The 20,178-nt window shown below is 44.4% G+C and overlaps 1 protein-coding gene across 6 annotated transcripts in view; it reads left to right on the top strand.

The window, feature by feature from the left end:
* Positions 1 to 15,639, top strand: part of relch (RAB11 binding and LisH domain, coiled-coil and HEAT repeat containing) — a 47,631-nt gene extending 31,992 nt beyond the window's left edge. For 3 of the 6 annotated variants that reach the window (XM_018753977.2, XM_029254721.1, XM_029254718.1), the window contains 17 exons: positions 842 to 913; positions 1,345 to 1,485; positions 1,735 to 1,899; positions 2,463 to 2,610; positions 2,946 to 3,102; positions 3,966 to 4,089; positions 4,224 to 4,272; positions 5,990 to 6,069; positions 6,157 to 6,263; positions 6,775 to 6,874; positions 7,662 to 7,744; positions 9,139 to 9,202; positions 9,283 to 9,421; positions 10,494 to 10,610; positions 12,380 to 12,468; positions 12,928 to 12,998; positions 14,836 to 15,639. In XM_018753977.2, coding sequence (XP_018609493.2) covers positions 842 to 913; positions 1,345 to 1,485; positions 1,735 to 1,899; positions 2,463 to 2,610; positions 2,946 to 3,102; positions 3,966 to 4,089; positions 4,224 to 4,272; positions 5,990 to 6,069; positions 6,157 to 6,263; positions 6,775 to 6,874; positions 7,662 to 7,744; positions 9,139 to 9,202; positions 9,283 to 9,421; positions 10,494 to 10,610; positions 12,380 to 12,468; positions 12,928 to 12,998; positions 14,836 to 14,956 — 1,827 coding nt within the window. In that variant the 3' untranslated portion in view covers positions 14,957 to 15,639. Of the gene's footprint in view, positions 1 to 841; positions 914 to 1,344; positions 1,486 to 1,734; positions 1,900 to 2,462; positions 2,611 to 2,945; positions 3,103 to 3,965; positions 4,090 to 4,223; positions 4,273 to 5,989; positions 6,070 to 6,156; positions 6,264 to 6,774; positions 6,875 to 7,661; positions 7,745 to 8,784; positions 8,868 to 9,138; positions 9,203 to 9,282; positions 9,422 to 10,493; positions 10,611 to 12,379; positions 12,469 to 12,927; positions 12,999 to 14,835 lie in introns of those variants that run through there. The other 3 variants (XM_029254717.1, XM_029254719.1, XM_029254720.1) reach the window with 2 other exon arrangements.
* The last annotated feature ends 4,539 nt before the right edge of the window (positions 15,640 to 20,178 follow it).

Raw genomic sequence — 20,178 nt, 5'->3', positions numbered from 1 at the left:
GTCTCTCTGTTGTTGCTTATTATTAATACATAACCTGTTTCCTCTTTTTCATTGTATTTATAGGATCTGTAGAGCTGATTTTTTAAGCTTTCGGTCTATGTTATAGACCGTGGTAGCAGTGTAAGTTGGATTCATTGTGTCATTGCACAAGATATCTTTGTTCCAAGTAAAGTAGAGGTGACCAAAATAACGGCCAATGTTAAGTTATGCATTTACATTTATTTTTTTAGCTGATCCTTTTCTCCCAAGCAACTTGTAATGTTATCTACAGCTTTTTACACATTTGTACAGGTGGTTAATTTTATTGGCGTAAACTAGGATAAGTACCTTGCTCTGCAACCTGTACACTGTTTCTCAGAAACATTGTCTTCGTTCTTATACAGAACCTATACGACACACACACACAGTCTGAAACCGCTTGTCCTGAGTGGGGTCGCGGCGAACTGGCTGGAGGGAGAGGGGACACACCCAGGAGAGGACGCCAGTCCGTAGCAAGGCACCCCTAGCAAGACTCGAACCCCAGACCCGCCGGAGAGCAGGGCCCGGCCAAACCCGCTGCGCCATCACACCTCCCTTCCTATACGATGCTTTTTTTTTTTTAATGTAAACAGTTCTTTTTTTAATCACCCCGTGATGCTTGAAACTGGTTACATTCCAAGAGCCATACATCAGCAACTGCAAACACTTGTGTGATGAATTCATAAAGGAAGATGCGTGGGAACAGCGAAGGGCGGTGGTCACAGGGCCAGCGAGATGGCCATAAACACAGCTGTGAAGGAATGCAGACGTGCGGTTTCGTCGTGGACAGAGAATTCAATGTTGTGTCTCCCTCTCCTTTCAGATCAACCACAAGTACCCGGAGCGGAGACTGCTGGTGGCGGAGTCCTGTGGAGCCTTGGCGCCCTATCTGCCGGTGAGACTCATTTGCGTTTACAGTACGTCACACCTACGCTGCACCTACCCTTGTCCTGATTTGCCTTGGTGTGGAGATGTCTTGGGGTTTGCTATGTCCCATGCACCGCTGTGTGGCCCCTCTTACCTGGCCCACACTTCATTCTTCGGTTCCCACTCTCTAGGTGGGGAGAAGAATGCTGTTGATCCTTGGAAGCTTGGGAGGTTTGCCAAGGGTGTATTCAGAGACTGAGAGCAGTAGATGGTTGGTTGAACTGGTCATACAGTTGGAATGGTGAACCACCTTTGGGTGCAGTGTTTTTTCAAGTGCCAGCACCTTCAAGAGTGTGGGGACCTTCAGAAGAAAATCTCACCCTCTGTGTCCTTATCTTGAAAGAGGTCTCACCCTCTGTGTGCCCTGCTAAAGGCCTCACCCTGTCTGTGCTCTTCCAGAAGGAGATCCGCAGCTCCCTGGTGCTGTCCATGCTGCAGCAGATGTTGACAGAGGACAAGGCCGACATGGTGCGGGAGGCAGTGGTCAAGAGTCTGGGCATCATCATGGGCTACATTGATGACCCTGACAAGTATTCTCAGGTGACAGTCCCTCCCACCCACCCACTATAACCTTTTTTCTTGGCTCCCTGAAGTTATAACTATGACTGAATATGATCAAACGTATTTTTACAGTCCAATTGCACACAGTTTTTTATAAGCAGGCTGATAAGCCAGGTGCCTGGTTCAGTTCTTGATAAGGTTATCTTATCAGGTCATAAAAACGTCACTTTTATCACCTCACAGCCAGTACAATATTTTGCACTACTCAGGACTTGTTTCCTTCACCAGGGCTTTGAGCTGATGCTGTTGTCCCAGGGGGACCCTTCCGAAAGAGTCGTGAGTGCCACCCACCAGGTCTTCATCCCGGCCTTCGCCGCCTGGGCAACGGAGCTGGGAAACCTTCAGTCCCAGCTCATCCCTACTCTGCTGATCCGCATCGAGAAACTCCTCAAGGTACTCACGGAATCACTTCTGATTCTTTCATCTAAGAGGGCTGTGCTAAAAATGTACAAAGCATCAAGTTGCAGAATTAACACCGATCGTAAAATCCATATTTTGCTAGACTTTGTTAGTAGAACAGAACTCTGCTCATTTATCGGTGTGCCTTTACTCAGGCAAAGAGAGAAGCGCTTGGTTTCTCTGTAGGACCTCCCAGCACACAGTTGTTCTGATTTTTTCAGTGCACTAACACTGAGTAACCGGTTGCTCTTCCCAGACCCGGGCTTCTTTCTCTTCCTCCCCTTTAGAGACGATTGCTGGAGTGTAATGAACTCTGCAGTTAAATATAGGTGAATGTGAGAAATCCATCACATCCCTCTTTTTAAGTCATTGTTCTTTGTGCCCCCCATTGTGGGCCAAATTTATAAATTCGGGGTACTTTAGTCCTATTTATCTAAAGTTAAATGTCCTTAGCGTCTTGAGGTTTCAGTCTTCTTCATCTTTTTTTTATGCCCTGCTGTCTCCATGTGTATCCATGTGTCTCCCTGCGTGTTCTTGCTGGTGCATGCGCACCCCAGGACGGCGAACATGGGCTGGATGAGCACAAGCTGCACACGTTCCTGTCTGCTCTGCAGTCCCTCATTCCTCCGCTGTTTGCCGTCGTGCTCCAGAGCGCCCCCTTCACCGAGCGGGCCAGGCTGCAGGGCGACGTGCCGCCCATTGAAGGTCAGTGGTGGCTAGAGGCCAGAGTCGACAACGAGACATGACGTTCCAAAGCTTACCCGAAAGCTCATAGCTCATTGTTTAGAGGGAATGCTGTCTAATGAGCCTCTATATTTAAGAGCTGCCAGAGTGTAGGGGCCTGTAATTAGGAATCATGGTCTGTGGAAGGAATTCAAAGGGATTTTCGTTGTGCGGTGTCTATACTTGGATGTTATCTGTTGCTTTGGATGATGTTCATGGAGGCCAGCCTAGACTGTGCGTTGAGTTTCGTGGCCTGCGGGTCCTTTGAGCCCTCAAGTGACCCTCCCCCCACCCCCCACGGGTCTTGTCCCCTCCAGTGACGCGATTCCCCCGACCGGCGTCGCCGCTTCAGGACGTGGCCACCATCGTGGGGAGCCGGGAGCAGCTGGCGGTGCTGCTGCAGCTGTACGACCACCAGCTGGCCCACGAGGGCACTACGGGCTGGGACAGCCTGCTGTGGGTGGTTAACCAGCTGTGAGTGCCTCCTCACCCGCCCCTCGGCGAACACTCCCTTTGGTTCCGCCCCGCTCTCGCTCATCACCTTACGAGACCCTCAAGCCTGCCGAGTGCACAAATCCAAGCAAATTTAAGATAGACCTACATGCAGACGTGTAAATTCTGACACCAGCCAATCGTTTTTTTCTCTCTCTCTATTTGTATGCATTTAGGGCCACCAGTTTGTCTTATGTCTTATTCATGTGTCTGTGAAATATTTTCTCTTGAGCTATGCTTCATTCTGAAATTATATTTTGCCTAAAAATAAAATATTTTTTTTATAACTAACTACTCAGTTGGATTGGTGACCCTAAATTCCCCTTAGTGTGTGTATGTGCGGGCAGCTGATAGCATAGTGGTTAGAGTTGCTGCTGCTTTTGAATCCAAAGGTTGCAGGTTCATATCTCACCTCCAGCTATGATAGCCTTGAGGTAAGGTACTTACCCTAAAATGCTCCAGCAAAATGACCCACCTGTATAAATGGGTAAAAAATTGTAAGTAGTTTAACACTGTAAGTCGCTTTAGGGAAACCGTCAGTTGAATGAACGTAAATGTGTGAGCGAATGGATGTGTGTATTTGCCCTGCAGTGGACTGGCATCCCATCCAGGTTGTCCTTTTCCGCATGCCCTGTGCTTCCAGGTTAGACTCTGGACCACTGTGACTTTGCATTTGAAAAGCAGTTTTAGACGGTAGATAAATAGTCATAATAGACACAAGTGTTCCTGTTAAATATTGAAGGCAATACACTATTGATGGACACTGGAATCATACAAATTAAGAGTCACTTGTGGAATTCCAGACATAATAAAGATTTTTTTTTTTTTTTTTTTTGAATTTACAGCCTGCCACAACTCATTGAAATTGTGAGCCGGATAAACGTCACGTCAAGCACCTGCGTCCATGAATTTTCCAGGTTCTTCTGGAGGTTGTGTCGAACATTTGGGAAAATTTTCACCAATACCAAGGTAAGGATCTGAACGACAGTGCGGTAATTTCAGCATGCCTGTGTAATTCCGTGACGCTCTTTCTGAGGACTGTGCTTCGGAGGACAAAGCCTTAAAAGTACATTCTGTAACTTGGTTCTTTTTCACTTCCTCAGGTCAAACCGCAGTTTCAGGAGATCCTCCGGCTTTCAGAAGAGAATGTGGGCAAGTACAATGTACTCCGGAACTGTCAGGAAGGGAAGGGGGCGGCGCCTTTTGCTAGCAATTATCAGGTCTTTTGTCACACTCAGGATGTGTAAGCTGTGAGAATGCTAATTTTAAACATGCTTTAGAATCAGAAGTGGTAGGTTCCTCTTCCAGTCCTTCTGCAGTCACAAAACTATAAGAAAAATCTGGACTACTGTCACTGTCATGTATTCAGGGTGTAATGCTTCCAGTTTGAATATATTTTGCAGACTATATACAGACTCCTCATGTTACAAACAAACACACACACACACACACACACACACACACACACACACACAGACACACTGGCTGAAACCGCTTGTCCCAAGCGGGGTCACGGCGAACCAGAGCCTAAGCCAGCAACACAGGGCACAAGACTGGAGGGGGAGGGGACACACCCAGGACCTGACGGCAGTCGGTCACAAGGCACCCCAAGCAGGGCTCGAACCCCGGACCCACCAGAGAGCAGGATCCAGCCAAACCCACTGCGCCACCGCACCCCCTCAGATGTTACAAACATTCAAGTTAAAAAATTTTAAAACATGACGTTGAGTTTAGTTTTATTTATTTATTTATTTTTACTTTTTTTGTTTGCTGTGGAGCAAATGCAACCTGTACTTAGATGTTATTTAAAGATGTCATGAAAGTGCACTCAAATCGAACAGGAGCGTCACAGTTGTTTCTGCAGTGTTTACCGTTCCTGTCTGGTGTCAATGACTGTTGTTAATTAGTAACAAAATGACAAATTTTGCTCATATTTATAGAATTGATTGATCAACAATTGGCATTAATTGGAGGTTTTAAAGAAAATGCATTTTTATTTTCAGTCTTCTCCAATTAGTCTAACTTTAATGTAGCTTGATATTAATCATACATTGATTATAATTTTTTGTCCAATACTGGATCACAGTGGTCTGGAGCCTGTCCTCAAAGCACAGAACATAAATCAGGGCATACCTGGGATGGGACACCAGTCCATCACAGGGCAATCACCACACACAGACACACACAGACAGACAGACAGACAGTGAGTAGTTTAGAGCCATCCATCCATCCGAAACATCTGTCTATGGACTGTGGGAGGAAACCCACACAAGCAAAATGATAACATGCACACTTCATGATGACTGAAAGGGAACTGAACCTACACTTGATTGCACAGTCCTGGTACTGTGAGTTACCCTCACAACCTGCTGCTCCACCATGCCACCCAGCTTGATGTTAATAAATACACTAAAATGTCTTTCCAACCCAGTAAAACAGCTCCAATTAGGAACAAAAATTTACCAACAGGCTTTCCAGTCCCACTGGTGTTCATAAGTTAAGGACCCACTGCATTGCCCTTTTTTTGACTGTACACAAATATGGCAAATATGTGTTTTATTTATAGCAAAACATGCTTTATTTTACTTTTCTATTAGCTACATATTTGGTTGCACCATAGTATTCTCAGACTTCGTAAAGAGATGTTTAGACTTTTTTAAACCAAATATTTTTTGGGTGATGTCATGTTGTCCACCATGCATTCTACTGATGCGTGTAACACATTCCACCCCTTATCTCAATGAAAATGTTTTACAGAACGCATTCCTTTCCACTCCAAGAAAGGGTCCGGTCATAGGGCACGTTGGTCTGTAATTACTCAGCCTCTAACTAAATTACACTCATGATGTGTTCTGACTGATTTTTTTAGACACCACAGCAGGGAATGGCATTCTGACAAAGGCCACCGTTCCCATCTATGCAACGGGAGTTCTGACTTGCTACAACCAGGTAGGGGTCGTGTCCGGTACCCTTACGAAGCCTTGATGCACCCAGTTCAGATTTGTTTTTGTATTTAGTGTTTCCGTTTTCCCACAGGAAGAAGACCGCAAGCTTTTAGTTGGCTTCTTGGAGGATGTCATGACAACCCTGTCCCTCTCTCATGCACCTCTGGACAGCTTGAAGGCATCCTTCGTGGAGCTGGGGTATAAATCAGCATGAGCGGTTCCTCTGCGACCAAACAGTGGTCACTGATCAGATCTGTCATATCTTTGGACCAGCAACATCATTCGGTGGTGGTCAGGTGGTCCGGTAGCGTAGTAGTCAGAGCCCCACCTCTGGCTCTAGTACTCTTGAGCAAGGTACTTACCCTAAATAGCAGCTCCAGTAAAATTACCCAGCTGTGTAAAATGGATAAATAATTGTAACCTTAATACTGTAAGTCGCTTTGGAGAATTGCATCCGCTAAATGCATAAGTGCAGACACGAAAGGCTACAGTGGCACTTTCTCAACACTGCAGTAATTCCTATGTAGTCCAGTAGGGGCGCAATTTCCACTTAAAACACATGTTGATCCAGCAGTGGCAGGTCTGCACTTTGACGCATGGTGTGGTGCTGCCTTACCTTATTCCATGTACCTTTGTGGACATGTCCTTGGTGACTTTATGACATTCCAGAGGGGTGGTTTAAGAGTAACGAGCTTGTGTCCATTTCCAGCGCCAATCCGGCGTACCATGAGCTGCTATTAACGGTGCTCTGGTACGGGGTGGTTCATACCTCAGCGCTTGTGCGCTGCACCGCAGCCCGCATGTTTGAGGTAAGAGGTTCGGCCCAAATTTGCAGTTAGTGAAACTGAGCATTTTAAGTGTACGCTGCGAAGTGTGATAGACTCCCGATCCACATGGTACAGTTTCACTGAGTTTCATATGTTTTTGTAAATATTTTAAAAACAAACTGGGTTTCAGTGATGGTATGAACTCTGAAAGTGTGTCCAAAGCAATTTTACATAGAATATGTTTTAGTGTGTTTATGTATTCAGATGAACAGGTGTTTAGGACCTCACTAATACCCACTATGATCATGTTGGACCCGCTCCTTTCTTAGACCTGTTCCCTCTCATGTCAGAGCTGTTGGCTTCTCTCTAAGAGTATTTCCTAAGGTAAAATTGGTGTACGAGAATTTGTGAAACGCACAGTGTCGGGGAACTTGATTGGAAGTAACATGTTCTGTACGTATAGAGTTTAAGGGTTAGAAATACAACACATGCCAGTAAGACTCATCGCTACAGTATGGCCCTTGTTTTTCTCACAGCTCCGACCCCCAAGTCAAGTCAGTTTCTACAGAGGTGCTTATAGAATCCAGCGAAATAGTATCTTCCCCTTGCATTTGAGAAGTAGTATCTGCTTGGCTTCTCTTGTTGTTTTTTGCCCTATGATGTTGTGTACTGTACGTTTGCTTCTCTTTTGCTTGTGTTACCTGTGTCTGCTTTCTGCGTGTGGTTTTTACCGTTGTTTATTTTGTCCTCCTCTCCGCACCGTGCTGTGGCGCTGCGCTCGCTCTTTCTGCGCGTCGCTGTGATGTCGCCCCCTGCTCTGGCCCATCAGCTGCTGGTGAAGGGGGTCAATGAAACACTAGTAGCTCAGAGAGTCGTGCCGGCACTTATCACTCTCTCCAGCGACCCGGAAATGTAAGTGGACTTCTGGCATCTTTCCATCCCGCACCTCGCCTTAGCCTTGGCTTCCCAGGAAGGAAATCTAGCTTTTTTCTCTCATCGATTCTGATTATTTTCTCGGACTGCAGGAATAAGAACTGTGCCCTACCGGAAGGAATTCAGTACACCCAAACTTGGTCTGTGCTGTAGGCCTTTTAAGTACTCCACTATTATCATATATAACATTAGTTATATTTGAAATTATGAGGGTATGTTTTACTTATCCGGGCAATTTACTCATCCACTCCACTAATGTTATTTTTAATCGCTTTAAAATTCAAGCAGGAATATATTTATAATTCCTCGCTTGAAATACATATGAGCAGCACAGATCGCTGCAATTCTTTTCTTTCCCCTGGAAATGAGCCTTTTGTGGCTCAGTAAAGGTTACACCGAGTGGAGAAATCTCAGAATACACAGTAATCTGAACGTAGAGTTCCACTTAAAAGTTTGAGTTTATCTGCAGGAAGCTAGTTTGTTTTCATATTCGGTGTTCAGCTGACAAGTTTGAGCAGGAAACCAGCCATCATGTATTCACGGCTCTTCTGCAGCAGCCCCCGAGATGCAGGACACCTGTGGGTTGCTTTGCTTTCCCTCTTCTGTCCAGTCCCATATGTGATGTTATCCCATACAAGTATTGCACAGGTGTGCTCAAACTTTTGCCTGGTACTGTACGTAACTTTCTGTTAAGCCTTCCTCTGTAGTTTAGACTTGAAAATCGCAAGTGCGGATCAGTCCTTCCTTTTGAATCCAAGGCATGGGCGACGGTCCTTGTCTGAGATGCAAACCATCTAACGTTCCTTCTGAGCAGAGCCTTCACTAACCCGCTTGCTTGGGCAGCTGCATGGTTAGGTGTCGGATCCCATTTCCGGGTGGGTCCTGACCTCCATCGGGCCAGGCCATGACCCCCGCCATCCCGTCACAACCCTTTTTAAAGTCAGGGAGCCTCCCCAGTGTTGCGTGACCCGTGTCTGTGTTCACCCACCCGTCTCTCTCTTGCGTTTGACTGGTTGCAGCTGATCCTTCGAGGCATGAGCGAAGCCTTAATTGCCAAGCGAGTAGCCCCGGCCCTAGTAACCTTGTGCAGTGGTCCCGAATTGTGAGTGAAACGCAAACATGGGTTTCAACACCAGCCTCTTCCTTCAGCATTCTCTTGGATGTGTTCTACTGACGCATCGCTGAGTTCCACTGCATTCCTCACACAATCCATCCTCGCTTGCTACCAGAAACATAGAAACTACCATTTAGCGTCATTTATTGTTCATATTGTTCTTGTTGTTGTTTGAGCTTTTATGTTGTCTTTTTGTATTTCAAAAAGTTCATTCAAACTGGCAAAATGATTTTTTTTCTCCCCCCCCCCCCTCATTCAGCTCTGTGAGGATATCAACAATTCCTGCATTTGGCACAATTATGGAGACAGTAACTCAAAAGGAGGTGCGTTACCCCCCCACAGTGGCATACCTGATCATTTGAACATTACTTAAAGGAGTCATAACAATCTGCTTCCTCTTCAGCTTCTGGAAAGGGTGAAAATGCAGCTGGCGTCCTTTCTGGAGGACCCCCAGTACCAAGACCAGCATTCCTTGCACATGGAGATCATTCGGACCCTTGGGAGAGTGGGTCCTAACACAGAACCCAGGTTCCGGGATGAGTGTAAGTGTCGCTGTCTCCTTACTCCAGCACTGTGCATCTCCCTGTGCTTTTGCCATACTATTTGTTTTAGCTGTTATCCAAAGCAATTGTACAGTTTCATGCATTTTAACAGTTGAGTTTTATTTGCTGTAAAAATTTGCATTTAAGGACAAATACTCAGTAATTACGTAGAGATGTTGTTTTTTTTTTTTTTTACTGAAGTTCATTAAATATATATCTTTTGAATCAAATCATAGGTGAAAATCTGATTGATTTATTTTTTGTAGACTTCATTATATTTCCTTTTTTTAAACTAGAATAAGGGTAAACAGAGTATTCCAGAGGTATTACCACGTTGAGGTTGTAATTCCTTGTCTCTAACTTCAGGCCTGCAGTCCTTATGATACGTTTCACATAATGACATAACACAACTGGAAACAGAGTTGTTACAAGTTAATAAAAGTAGTGTGTTAGCATACATTATATGCAAGGTAGTTCCTTTGAAATTTTTTTTGTATATTTTTTCTGAGGGGTGCGGTGGCACAGTGGGTTGGGCCACAGTCCTGCTCTCCAGTGGGTCTGGGGTTCGAGTCCCGCTTGGGGTGCCTTGTGACGGACTGGCGTCCCGTCCTGGGTGTGTCCCCTCCCCCTCCGGCCTTACGCCCTGTGTTGCCGGGTAGGCTCCGGTTCCCCGCGACCCCGTATGGGACAAGCGGTTCTGAAAGTGTGTGTGTGTGTGTGTGTGTGTGTGTGTGTGTGTGTGTGTGTGTGTGTGTGTGTGTGTGTGTGTGTTTTTTTCTGAAAACCAGTTTATGATTAGTTTTACTTTATTTACATGCCCTTACCACAGATGTTCACTGAAGAAAAGACTAATTAACAGTGATCTGCTGTGATACACTGCAGACAGGTTACAGAAGAAGAGCTTCTTCTCTTTGCTTCTTTGTTTTGCAACTAAATAACTGGTATAAATAGGGTGTTACTGCAGTATTGTGCGTGGTGTCACTGAAGCGTTGTATCGGGAGCTTGTGCTTCTGAAATCATGCGTAGTGACGCCCCAGGTTGCGCTGACACTGCCCCATGTTCCTTTTCCCAGTTGTCCTTCCTCATTTGCACAAACTGGCTCTGAGCAACAACATGCAAACCTCCGAGAGCAAGAGACTGGACATCGCAACTCAGCTCTTTGAGGCCTACAGCGCCCTGTCCTGCTGCTGTATCCTTGAGGCCTCTAACCCAGAGGTCAAGGGTCAGGGTTCACAAGTTAACCCCCATCAAACATTCCAGAATACGATTTGTCGCGAATTAGGTTTATATGTATTATTATTTTTAATCTTTATTTTGCTGACTGCACAAAGTGGCATACAGTGTTAGAAAATCAAATTTACCCTGACGTATAAATCAGTGTACTCTTACTGTACCAGTTCAGGGTAATTTTACCTTGATCAACGGCACAACAGCAGGAAGGGAATTCAAAGCAGGAACTTCTAGACTGTAAGGCAACAGCACTAACCACCACGCCACCTGCTGCCCCTAACTATGCTGTCTAATAGAACTGAGCAGGTGGGATTAGGAATCAAGGCATATAAAAAGATTAATTCATTTCAACTTCTAATTCAGTAGCTATTTTTAAAATATTTGCTATGTACTAAATTCATTTCTATAAATACACATTATATGGGTCTGTGATTTCCCAGTTATAAAGCAGTGTCTCGTATTCTTAGTGTCTTAGATGTACTTAGCAACTTAAGGGTTCGTGTTATTTTTGATCAATGTTCATCATTTTTTATTTGCTTTACTGAGGCTTTTTTCCTGAGTTTACGTAGTTGACATTTTTACGCTTTTAGCTATTTATACATTGAGAATTTGCTGAAATAGGTAAAAATTCTGGAATTTGACTCATTTTGATCTAATGACCAGTACCTTAACCAGCAGACCACCTGCTGCTGTAACTTCTAATTCCCTTATTTTAAATGAAAGGTCTGGAGAGATGATGGTTGAAATTTTTTCGTGCACTTTTTTTTTTTTTTTTTTTTTAAAAAGTGTTGGTGTCGCTTTGAAGTGTTTGCGTATCCCCTTACAGGAAAGGGAAAATAAACGCTGTGCATTTATGTGCTCCAAATTGCAGGGCGGACGTTAAAATGCACGGCTAACCACCCTGTGAGGTTCTTCAGTAATGAGGGAGAGCGGTTCCCAGGCCGGAAAACTCAGCCACTGGTCTCAGTTCCCAGCACTGGGGCCTGCGTGGGCCGTCCACAGCATAGCAGAGTCCGGGGCGCCCCCTCGGTGACCCTCATCGCTGGCAGCGCTGGTCCCCACACAGCTGTGTGAGGTTTTCGACTTGATGAGTTTTTTTTTTTTTTTTTTTAGCTGGGAGGCCTCTTAGGTCCCACGTCGTGGACGCTCAGCACACTGCTCATCGGGCAGAGAATCTGGGGCCCTTCTCTGTGTCGCAGGGATTCGACCGAGCCGCAGGGACGATGGCGTAGCCTCTGCGGTTCTCACATATGCAGCCCGTGTGAGTTAACAGAACGGAACACGGCGGAGACAGAAATCCTGTCCCTCTAAATGAACAGACCAGTGTCATCTGCTTTTTTGAAAATGGAGTGACGATCTTGATCGTGCCAAAATTGATGTCATTTTGTGCACCCCCTCCCAGCCTCTACCCACCCCGCTTTCCACTCACACAAACATCTTTCATTGGTTTTCAGCCCCGTGAATAACGCGCTGTTTCCTCCATATACTGTCTGAGCCTAGGTTTAATATTCATGGTGAATACGAGTTGAGCAGGACCGACTTGCTAACATTTGCCTTCGTGAAATAAAACAAGATTCCTGGCAGCAGATAAGCCATGCAAATTCCCTCTTTATTTTTCATTCTTCTCTGCGTTCTCCCGGCTCCACTGCAGCTCCTTCTCCCCCAAACATGTGGTGTCACCGTCTGTAAAATCATTTTACTGGCAATCCTTTAACTTCCATGATCCAGTTATTTCGGAGGAACTGATGGTGAATCACTTCATGCCTGGCTTGAAATGTTTACGGGCCGACATGGAAAGCCTCTCTCCTGAACACGAGGTTGGTTGTCCTGTCCGCATCGGTACTGCCTGCGTCCTGCAGTGTTTGCATGCAGGATATACATGCATACACATTGTCATTTTGCAATTTATACTCAAATTATAAAAATGAACAGTTTTGTCATTCACCACTTATTTTTCTCAAGTTATTTTTGTTAATGTAATTTTTTTTTCTTTGCAATGCTTAATTTCTTCATAGATGATAATCTCTCCTTGAAGGCAGTGTGTTGAATCATAATACATCCTTATTATTCCCTCTTCTTGATGAATGAATGTAACGGGTTATATTTTTACACTTGTGAAATAATCAAATGACTTCTTTTCAATGCCAGCTAAGAATCTGCTGATCAGGCGCCCAGGCACACAACACGTGGTTCCTTCCAAGAAACTATGAGTTGGAGGCTCATCCTGGGCCCAACACTTTATTTAAACCCCTGACCTTGTGCATCTCTCGTTGCAGGTTATTTTGAGCTCTATGATTAAAGAATGCGAGCAGAAGGTGGAAAACAGGAGTGTCCAGGAGCCGCAAGGGTGAGAGCCGTCCTTTCGTATTCCTCCGCGTTGCAACCAGGAGTCTAAATGCTTACGCGGAGTTGAAAATCAAAGGTCGACTCACTCGCACCATCGCACCCGCAGCTCCAGTGTCCTGTGACATTTCCCAGAAACGATTGCACACCGCTGGGGCGAAAGCCCTGTTTTTACGGCAAATCGCATCAAGCTGGAAGCTGTAATTTTCTCCCTCCTTGGATGATCTGCAAGAGCCCTGTTGCCCCCCCTACAGATAGTGACTTGGAGGAGCGCCAGCAAAAAACATCTTTAAGCATCTCTAAATTTAAATTCCTGTTTAACTACTACAGGGTGAACACACTTATTTGTTTCCATGTGCCCACGCTTACCTTTAACAGTAATTGTGAGTTCAGCCAACCGCTGCATCCACCGGCATCAAGTGTGGTCCTTGTCACAGAAGTTGACACAGTTGATAGCACCAGGCCTAGGATTGCGTCCAGTGTGGTCTGCACCCAAGCCCAGCTGGTCTGCCTAATAACGGTGCTGTCGGAACTGAGTGATGCGTCCCTCATCACTGTGGCAAACGCATATGTGACAGTCGCAAGTGCCTTTATTGTGCGGAAGGGTGCAGTGTCTGCATCTATGGTTAAAAGGAAAGTTAGTAACGTTGGTAATGTGTAGTTGCATAAATTGAAACAGCAAGCAGTAAGGCCTTCTTCTACTTGTCAGTACCATATATGTGAGTTACATATTATGTTGTTATATATAACGCGCTAAATCGGTTATTAACTCTTTTTTAAGTAATAGCTATTGAAAACTGGTAGCGGAGTGGTTAGAGCTGCTGCCTTTGTACCCAAAGGTTGCAGGTTCAAATCCTGCCTCTAGCTGTAGTACTCTTGAGCAAGGTACTTAACGCTAAACTGCTCCAGTAAAAAAAATTACGCAGCTGTACAAATTGATAAATCATTGTAGATAGATTAACATTCTAAGTCACCTTGGAGAGAACATTGGCTAAATGAATAAGTGTTAATTTAACTGAAATTTTTCTCCAAAGCAGCTTATCACATTACGTTTTTACACTGTCTCGTAATTATTTATTCATTTATAGAGCCGAATTTTAGTTTTTTAAACTCTTCACAGTTTGTTCATTGTTTCAGTCAAATCTGTGTTATTTATGATTATAAGAATGGAAAACAGGCAACTTATGACCCAACACCTTGAGCCCCAGGTTCACTGGAACACTTTTCCACTTCTCTCCAGGAGACAGCATGGATTCCTGGAATAAGGGTGTACTTTAGATTTCATAAGAGTGAATTTCTCTGTTTCGTGCAAAACATCTAGTGGGAGTGATTAACTTGTTCAGTCATTAAAGAGGTCTCTTGAACCAAGTTTAAACAAAAAAAACCACAAAATCAAAGGCCTGGATTATCCTCTGCCTCCCTGCCTTCCTCCTTTGCACCTTTAGCGGCAAAGTAAAAACAGCATAAAGGGTTATCGGATGAGTTTTCACTCCTGACCAGTGCTGTTTGCTCTCAGTGTCTCCGGTCTCATCCATTCCGGTTCTGACATCCATTTCTCATTTGGCCATCCCCTAAATCGATAAGCAGCCTTTTCCTCAGGATGAGCAAGTATTTGCTTGGAAACCTATCTCGTGTCTTCTTGGCACTGCACTTTTAACAATTGTTTGCACTGTTCCTAAACCCAAAACTAGCTGGTATTTATATGCCACCCCTCTCTGTGGTAAAGTTCTGCACGACAGGATCTTATGCTGTCGTCAGCGCCGGCGCTCCTAGTGCACACGCTTTCTGCAGTACCCGGCTTGCGATCGCCAAATTTGCTTTCCCCTTCATTCTCTCCCCAGCTCAATGTCAATTGCCGCCAGCCTCGTGGGAGAAGACGCCAAGACAAAGTTCCTAAGCAAGATGGGTCAGCTGACCACTTCTGGTGCCATGTTGGCCAATGTTTTCCAGAGAAAGAAGTGACCTTCCAAGGATTTTTTTTTTTTTTGTTTCCCCCCCATGATCCTCCATTGCCTGGTGCATCCTACTTGAACTTCTTCTGCCTTTACGTTATTTGTTTGCTTAGGGTCTGTCATGCTTCTTATGTATGTCTTCTTTTACATCTTTATTCCAATCTCCAAAGAAATTTGCACTTCACTTAATAACTGTTGATTTTTCTTCTGTAATATTTGCTTTGCGAAATGATGCTTTTGTTTTGTAGGACTGTTGTCACTTTAGAGAAAGCTGTAAGATTCCCTCGTCTGGTCCACGTTCTGTGTTGCAGTGTTTCCAGCTTATAAAAATATCTATTTTCTTTTTTCCTAAAAGTGGTTGTTTATATTGGGTTTCTTTATTCTATTTTCTTGGATATGTTGTAAAAGTAAATAACTGTATAATACACTGATTTATTAGAACGGTATCCATAATATGTACATTTGAGATTAATGTCAAGAAGAATAAAAAAACAGAACAATTGTGTATTTAAGTACTCAGCTTTTGTGTTGTTTCTTCATGTTTTCCATCTCTGTGGAATTTGTTTGCGTAAAGTTATTCTGAGGCCTGTAGTCAAATGCAGAGTCTTGGGAAGCCAGTTTATTGCATAGAAGGAGTGTGATGGGACTGTGCTTTTTTGTGTACAGGAGCCAAACCAGGCGCAGCAGCAAAGTCCAGCAGGTGCTAAAGCAGACTCGCAATAAAACGGAATGCTTGGCAAATGGACCCAGAGTGTTACAATGTTTTCTTGTGTTCGCAGAGCGGTAAAAGTACAGTGGTCCAAAGTTTACAAGTAGGAGAAAAGAGTCTCTTGTTCTTCACGTTTCTAGGACAGTCTGTGCGCAATTATTTTCCTGTCTAATTGTGATGAATGAGTTGTATAATCACATCAGGGACGTGAATTATTGATCGGGAACCCAGCAAGAACAATGAAATTTGCATTTTAAGCTTAATATTTAACATTTATGGCTGATAGCATACCAGATGTACAAATAAATTCTTTGGCGTTGCACAATATGCAAATGGGGCTAAAATAAAACCTTGAATGTCTAAAATCTCTGCCACTCAACGGGGCCTGTTAGGATGGAAATCGAAGGTAAACATTTTTTTTTTTTTTTTTTTTTTTTTTTTTTTCCTCCGCAGGATGGGTGTGTCAGAAGTCTCCATCCAGCCTTTCTTTGAAAAAACATTTGCTTTGCTGCATCCTCCCCGATTCTGGCGTCTGCAGCAGACTGAACACGCTGTACATGAAAATGCCACAAAGAGCGGGCGAAGGGCAGGAGGGGGGGTGGGAGGCTTAGTCATTACAATCTCTCAAAGCCATGAGTCAGAAAATGTGGGGAGCGATCCAAACCCAGGAAGAGAAAACAGCCCTGGCGCTGCTGGAACGTTCTAACCCAACCCGTCTTTACGTTTCCATAGTTTTTATTAGACCTGCGTACAAGAGCCCAGTCAGGCCTTTGAAACTGCGAGGCGGAATCCGGCTCCCGGCCACTTCCACAGCAAAGCAGATCTACGGCTTTTTAATAGCAACCAACCCTTCGCACTTTGGCTTCTGTTTTTCTTCCCTCTTTTAGACGCATCCATGTGTGCAAATTCAAATAGCGCCTATTTGGGGGGGAGGCGGACACTCAATTTCCCGAAAATGCACAATTCATTACTTGTGCTCCCCTGCTGGGGTATAGTTTCGGGTTTGCCACAGATTGCTCTGCCTTGTTCCGCCTTTGCCTTGGTGAAAGTGAGGGCTTGTGCTGTACAAACACTTTATTCCAGATCGTTCCAATTGTTTTCTCCGTCTTATGTTCTCGTGCTGCGTTGGAAGACCGAACGCTTCTTTCTCTGGTTCTTTGCAAACTGAAATGAAGCTTTGCTCCGTTGCACATTAGCACGTTAGCAATGAGCGTACGTGGACAATAAGGCGTTTAGCCAAGGGAAGAGAAAGAGCTCAGCAGATGACAGTCTCTTTGTTTCTCAACGTTTTTCTTTTGCTCAATTTCGTACAAAGCGGACAACTAAAAGTAAACACGTATTTGTTTAATTAATATGTTTAGCTACCGCACCTATTTCACATTCATCGTTGCGGCCAATGCTCGAGGAACACAACTTCTTCCCAGAAAGCTGCAGAGGATCCCGGTGCCAGTAAGGCAGCTGTGGTCATATCCTTAAGCGTGGTACTGCTGGGAATTTAATTGCTTCAGTCCATGGTTCATTTTATAAATGTTTACAGCGCAAACTTTTAAATAGCCAACACTTTTGTGCCGTGTGCATCCACTTAATATATCATGCTAAGAACCAAAACGAAAAAATCTCGCATCTAAGTATTTTCTGTAACTGGAAAGGAGATGTAGTGAAAGCAGAATAATTACATTAATAACTACGGTAAGTGAAAAAAGCATTGCGATCGTTAAAAGTGTAACATGAATAATAACCGCTCGCTAATAGCTGTGCTTAGCCAGTAATGGGTGTCACAGCAAATATAATGAAGAAATAATGATCTGAATCCTGCATCCCAAGGTGTCTTACTGGATAGTTTGGTGTGGTGACACTGGACTCTATACTATAAAACCTCTCTTGTTTGGTCATTGCCTCCCGCACCTTCTGTAGAGGTGCTGCTGGAGATGCGGAGCCAGGACTGCTTCTGCATTCCATCTGCGCTCCTATCTGTAGAAGAGTTGCATGTTCAACCCTGTTTATTAGTGTACTGTATCTTGTCTTCTGGTCAGTTTGTGGTTTCATGGACAGGATATTAAGACGCAGAATTTGGAGCATATCCACGTTGGGGATCCCAGGTTCCCATCAATGTACAAATCGCAAGGTCGACCAACGTCTTGGTATAGCAGCTGCTGTAGAGAGAACTATAATGGTGAAGCAGGAGAAAGATGAAGCCTGCGATCGGCCATTCAGCCTACATACTTAACACCTATGATCATGAGCTCTAAATAGTGAGTGAAAAAAGATTACAGGTACAAGCGGAGTAAATTAGGCTTCTCCACAGGATGGTGGGACTCAGTGGTCAGAGAGTCCCTTTCAGTCCCCCTTCCACCAGATGACCCAGTTATGGTGGTTCAGGCATCTAGTTAGAATACCTTGTGGGCACCTACTAGGCATGTCCAACATGGTGGAAACCTCACGGCATGGAGGACATGGAGGAAACCTTATGGGATGAAGGACATGGGGGAAACCATAGGACTGGGCAAAAGCACAATGGAGAGACTACATTGCCTGGTTGCCCACGGAATGCTTGGGGTTCTACCAGGTGGAGGTGGAAAGAACTTCTTGCTGTGAAAAGGGAAGTGTATGGTCTATGCTGCAGCACCTCTTCACACAGCAACCTTCACAGAAAATGGATGGATGAACGGATGGATCGATTAATCGGATTACAGAACAACAGCCCAAGCCACAACGACACACACACACACACACACACACACACACACACACTTTCTGAACCGCTTGTCCCATATGGGGTCATGGGGAACCAGAGCCTACCCAGCAGCTCAGGGCGTAGGGTTGGAGGGGGAGGGGACACACCCAGGACAGGACACCAGTCTGTCGCAAGGCACCCCAAGCGGGGCTCGAACCCCAGACCCACCAGAGAGCAGGACCTGGTCCAACCCACTGTGCCACCGTGCCCCCCCATAACAATACCTTCTATCAATATCATATGCCAACATTTCAAATTTATTGCAATTAATAAGTACATAATAAACTGAGAGATATTTGAAACAATCTTCTATCAAATTTAAAAAAAAGAAGCTTGGCAAGATTTGTTTATTTAGTTTGCTATTAGATGTTGTCTCTTCATATGCATAGACAGGCAGCTCCAGGTAACTGATGAACATCAATAAGGAAATTGTCATCAAAACAGGACAAGTGATATATTATACAGCCACTTGTTCTCCCAGCTGTAACCAAAGCATACAGTACCTGTTTGTGTCAGAGTATTAATCTGTTTACTGGACTTAGACAAAACTCTCAGCTAAATGATGAGGAATTGAGGAATGTGTGAGCAAGACAGCTCCTACTCTAAGCCCAGTCAAGTCACGCTAACAAGTATCACGAACACAGAGTTGACGTTGAACACAAATGGGCACAGATGCATAACACATTTTGCAGCTGCAGCAAAACAGAGCGGTTATAGAAAATGCTCAGATGCATGCTGGGAAATATCACCATGTCCCATATGCGTAAGTCCCTTTGAGCTAGAAAGGCTGATGATTCACTACCGAAAACACATGTAGGCACATGTTATTAAACACATTTGACGTCAGCTTTTGTCTGTGAACATCTAAAAAAAATTAACCCCAAATAAGCTGTTATGGAAATAACAGACAAATTGTACACACAGAGAATTTACACAGGTAACTTTAAAGTATACACCCCTCTATGGAAAGTGAGACACACACACACACACACACACACACACACACAAAATCTGAAACCGCTTGTCCCGAGCGGGGTCGCAGCGAACCGGAGCCTAACCCCGTAACACAGGGTGCAAGGCTGGAGGGGGAGGGGACGCACCCAGGAGGGGAGCGGGACCCGGCCAAACCCGCTGCCCGCGGAAAGTGAAACATGCACTTCAAACATGTATTAAATTATGAAAATATTTAACCGAAACGTTTATTGCTTTCTTGATTGGTCAAACAGCCCAGTCTGGCTGTGACATCATCATCGGTTCTGTCTAAGCAGCCTTCTTGCACAAACAGTTCTCCCTAACTGTATTTTCAGTGGGTGGAATGCTAGGTCATATTTCAGATTTTTGTTCCAATCTTGATTGAGTAATATAAGCTAGGCACATAGAAATGGTCTGGAACACAGCAGTATTGCGAAATCACATACATGCCCTGGTGATTTTTTCTTTCTTTCTTTCTTTCTTTCTTTCTTTCTTTCTCTCTCTCTCTCTCTCTCTCTCTCTCTTTCTTTCTTTCTTTCTTTCTTTCACAGTTAAACAAGTTCCAGGTGGCCTACCAGAAAATATAATACTGTCTCCAGCTAATTAAATCCATCCTTCATAATCACAGGATTAGTTCCTAACCTCATGCTTCAGGTAGGTCAGTAAACAGGCCCAATATCCACCAGGAAATTTACCCGAACTTGGTAATAGTCATTGCGTTTTCGTTCAAAATGATTTCTTTTTTCTCATGGGGATGGATGATGGACTGTGTGGAATGAAACAAAGGGAAGCATAGAGATTTAATAAATCTGCCAGT

The sequence above is a fragment of the Scleropages formosus genome, chromosome 9 (assembly GCF_900964775.1).
Source record: "Scleropages formosus chromosome 9, fSclFor1.1, whole genome shotgun sequence".
Taxonomy (NCBI): domain Eukaryota; kingdom Metazoa; phylum Chordata; class Actinopteri; order Osteoglossiformes; family Osteoglossidae; genus Scleropages; species Scleropages formosus.
The sequence above is the reverse complement of the archived record's forward strand: the minus strand, read 5'-3'. Positions and strand labels throughout refer to the sequence as shown.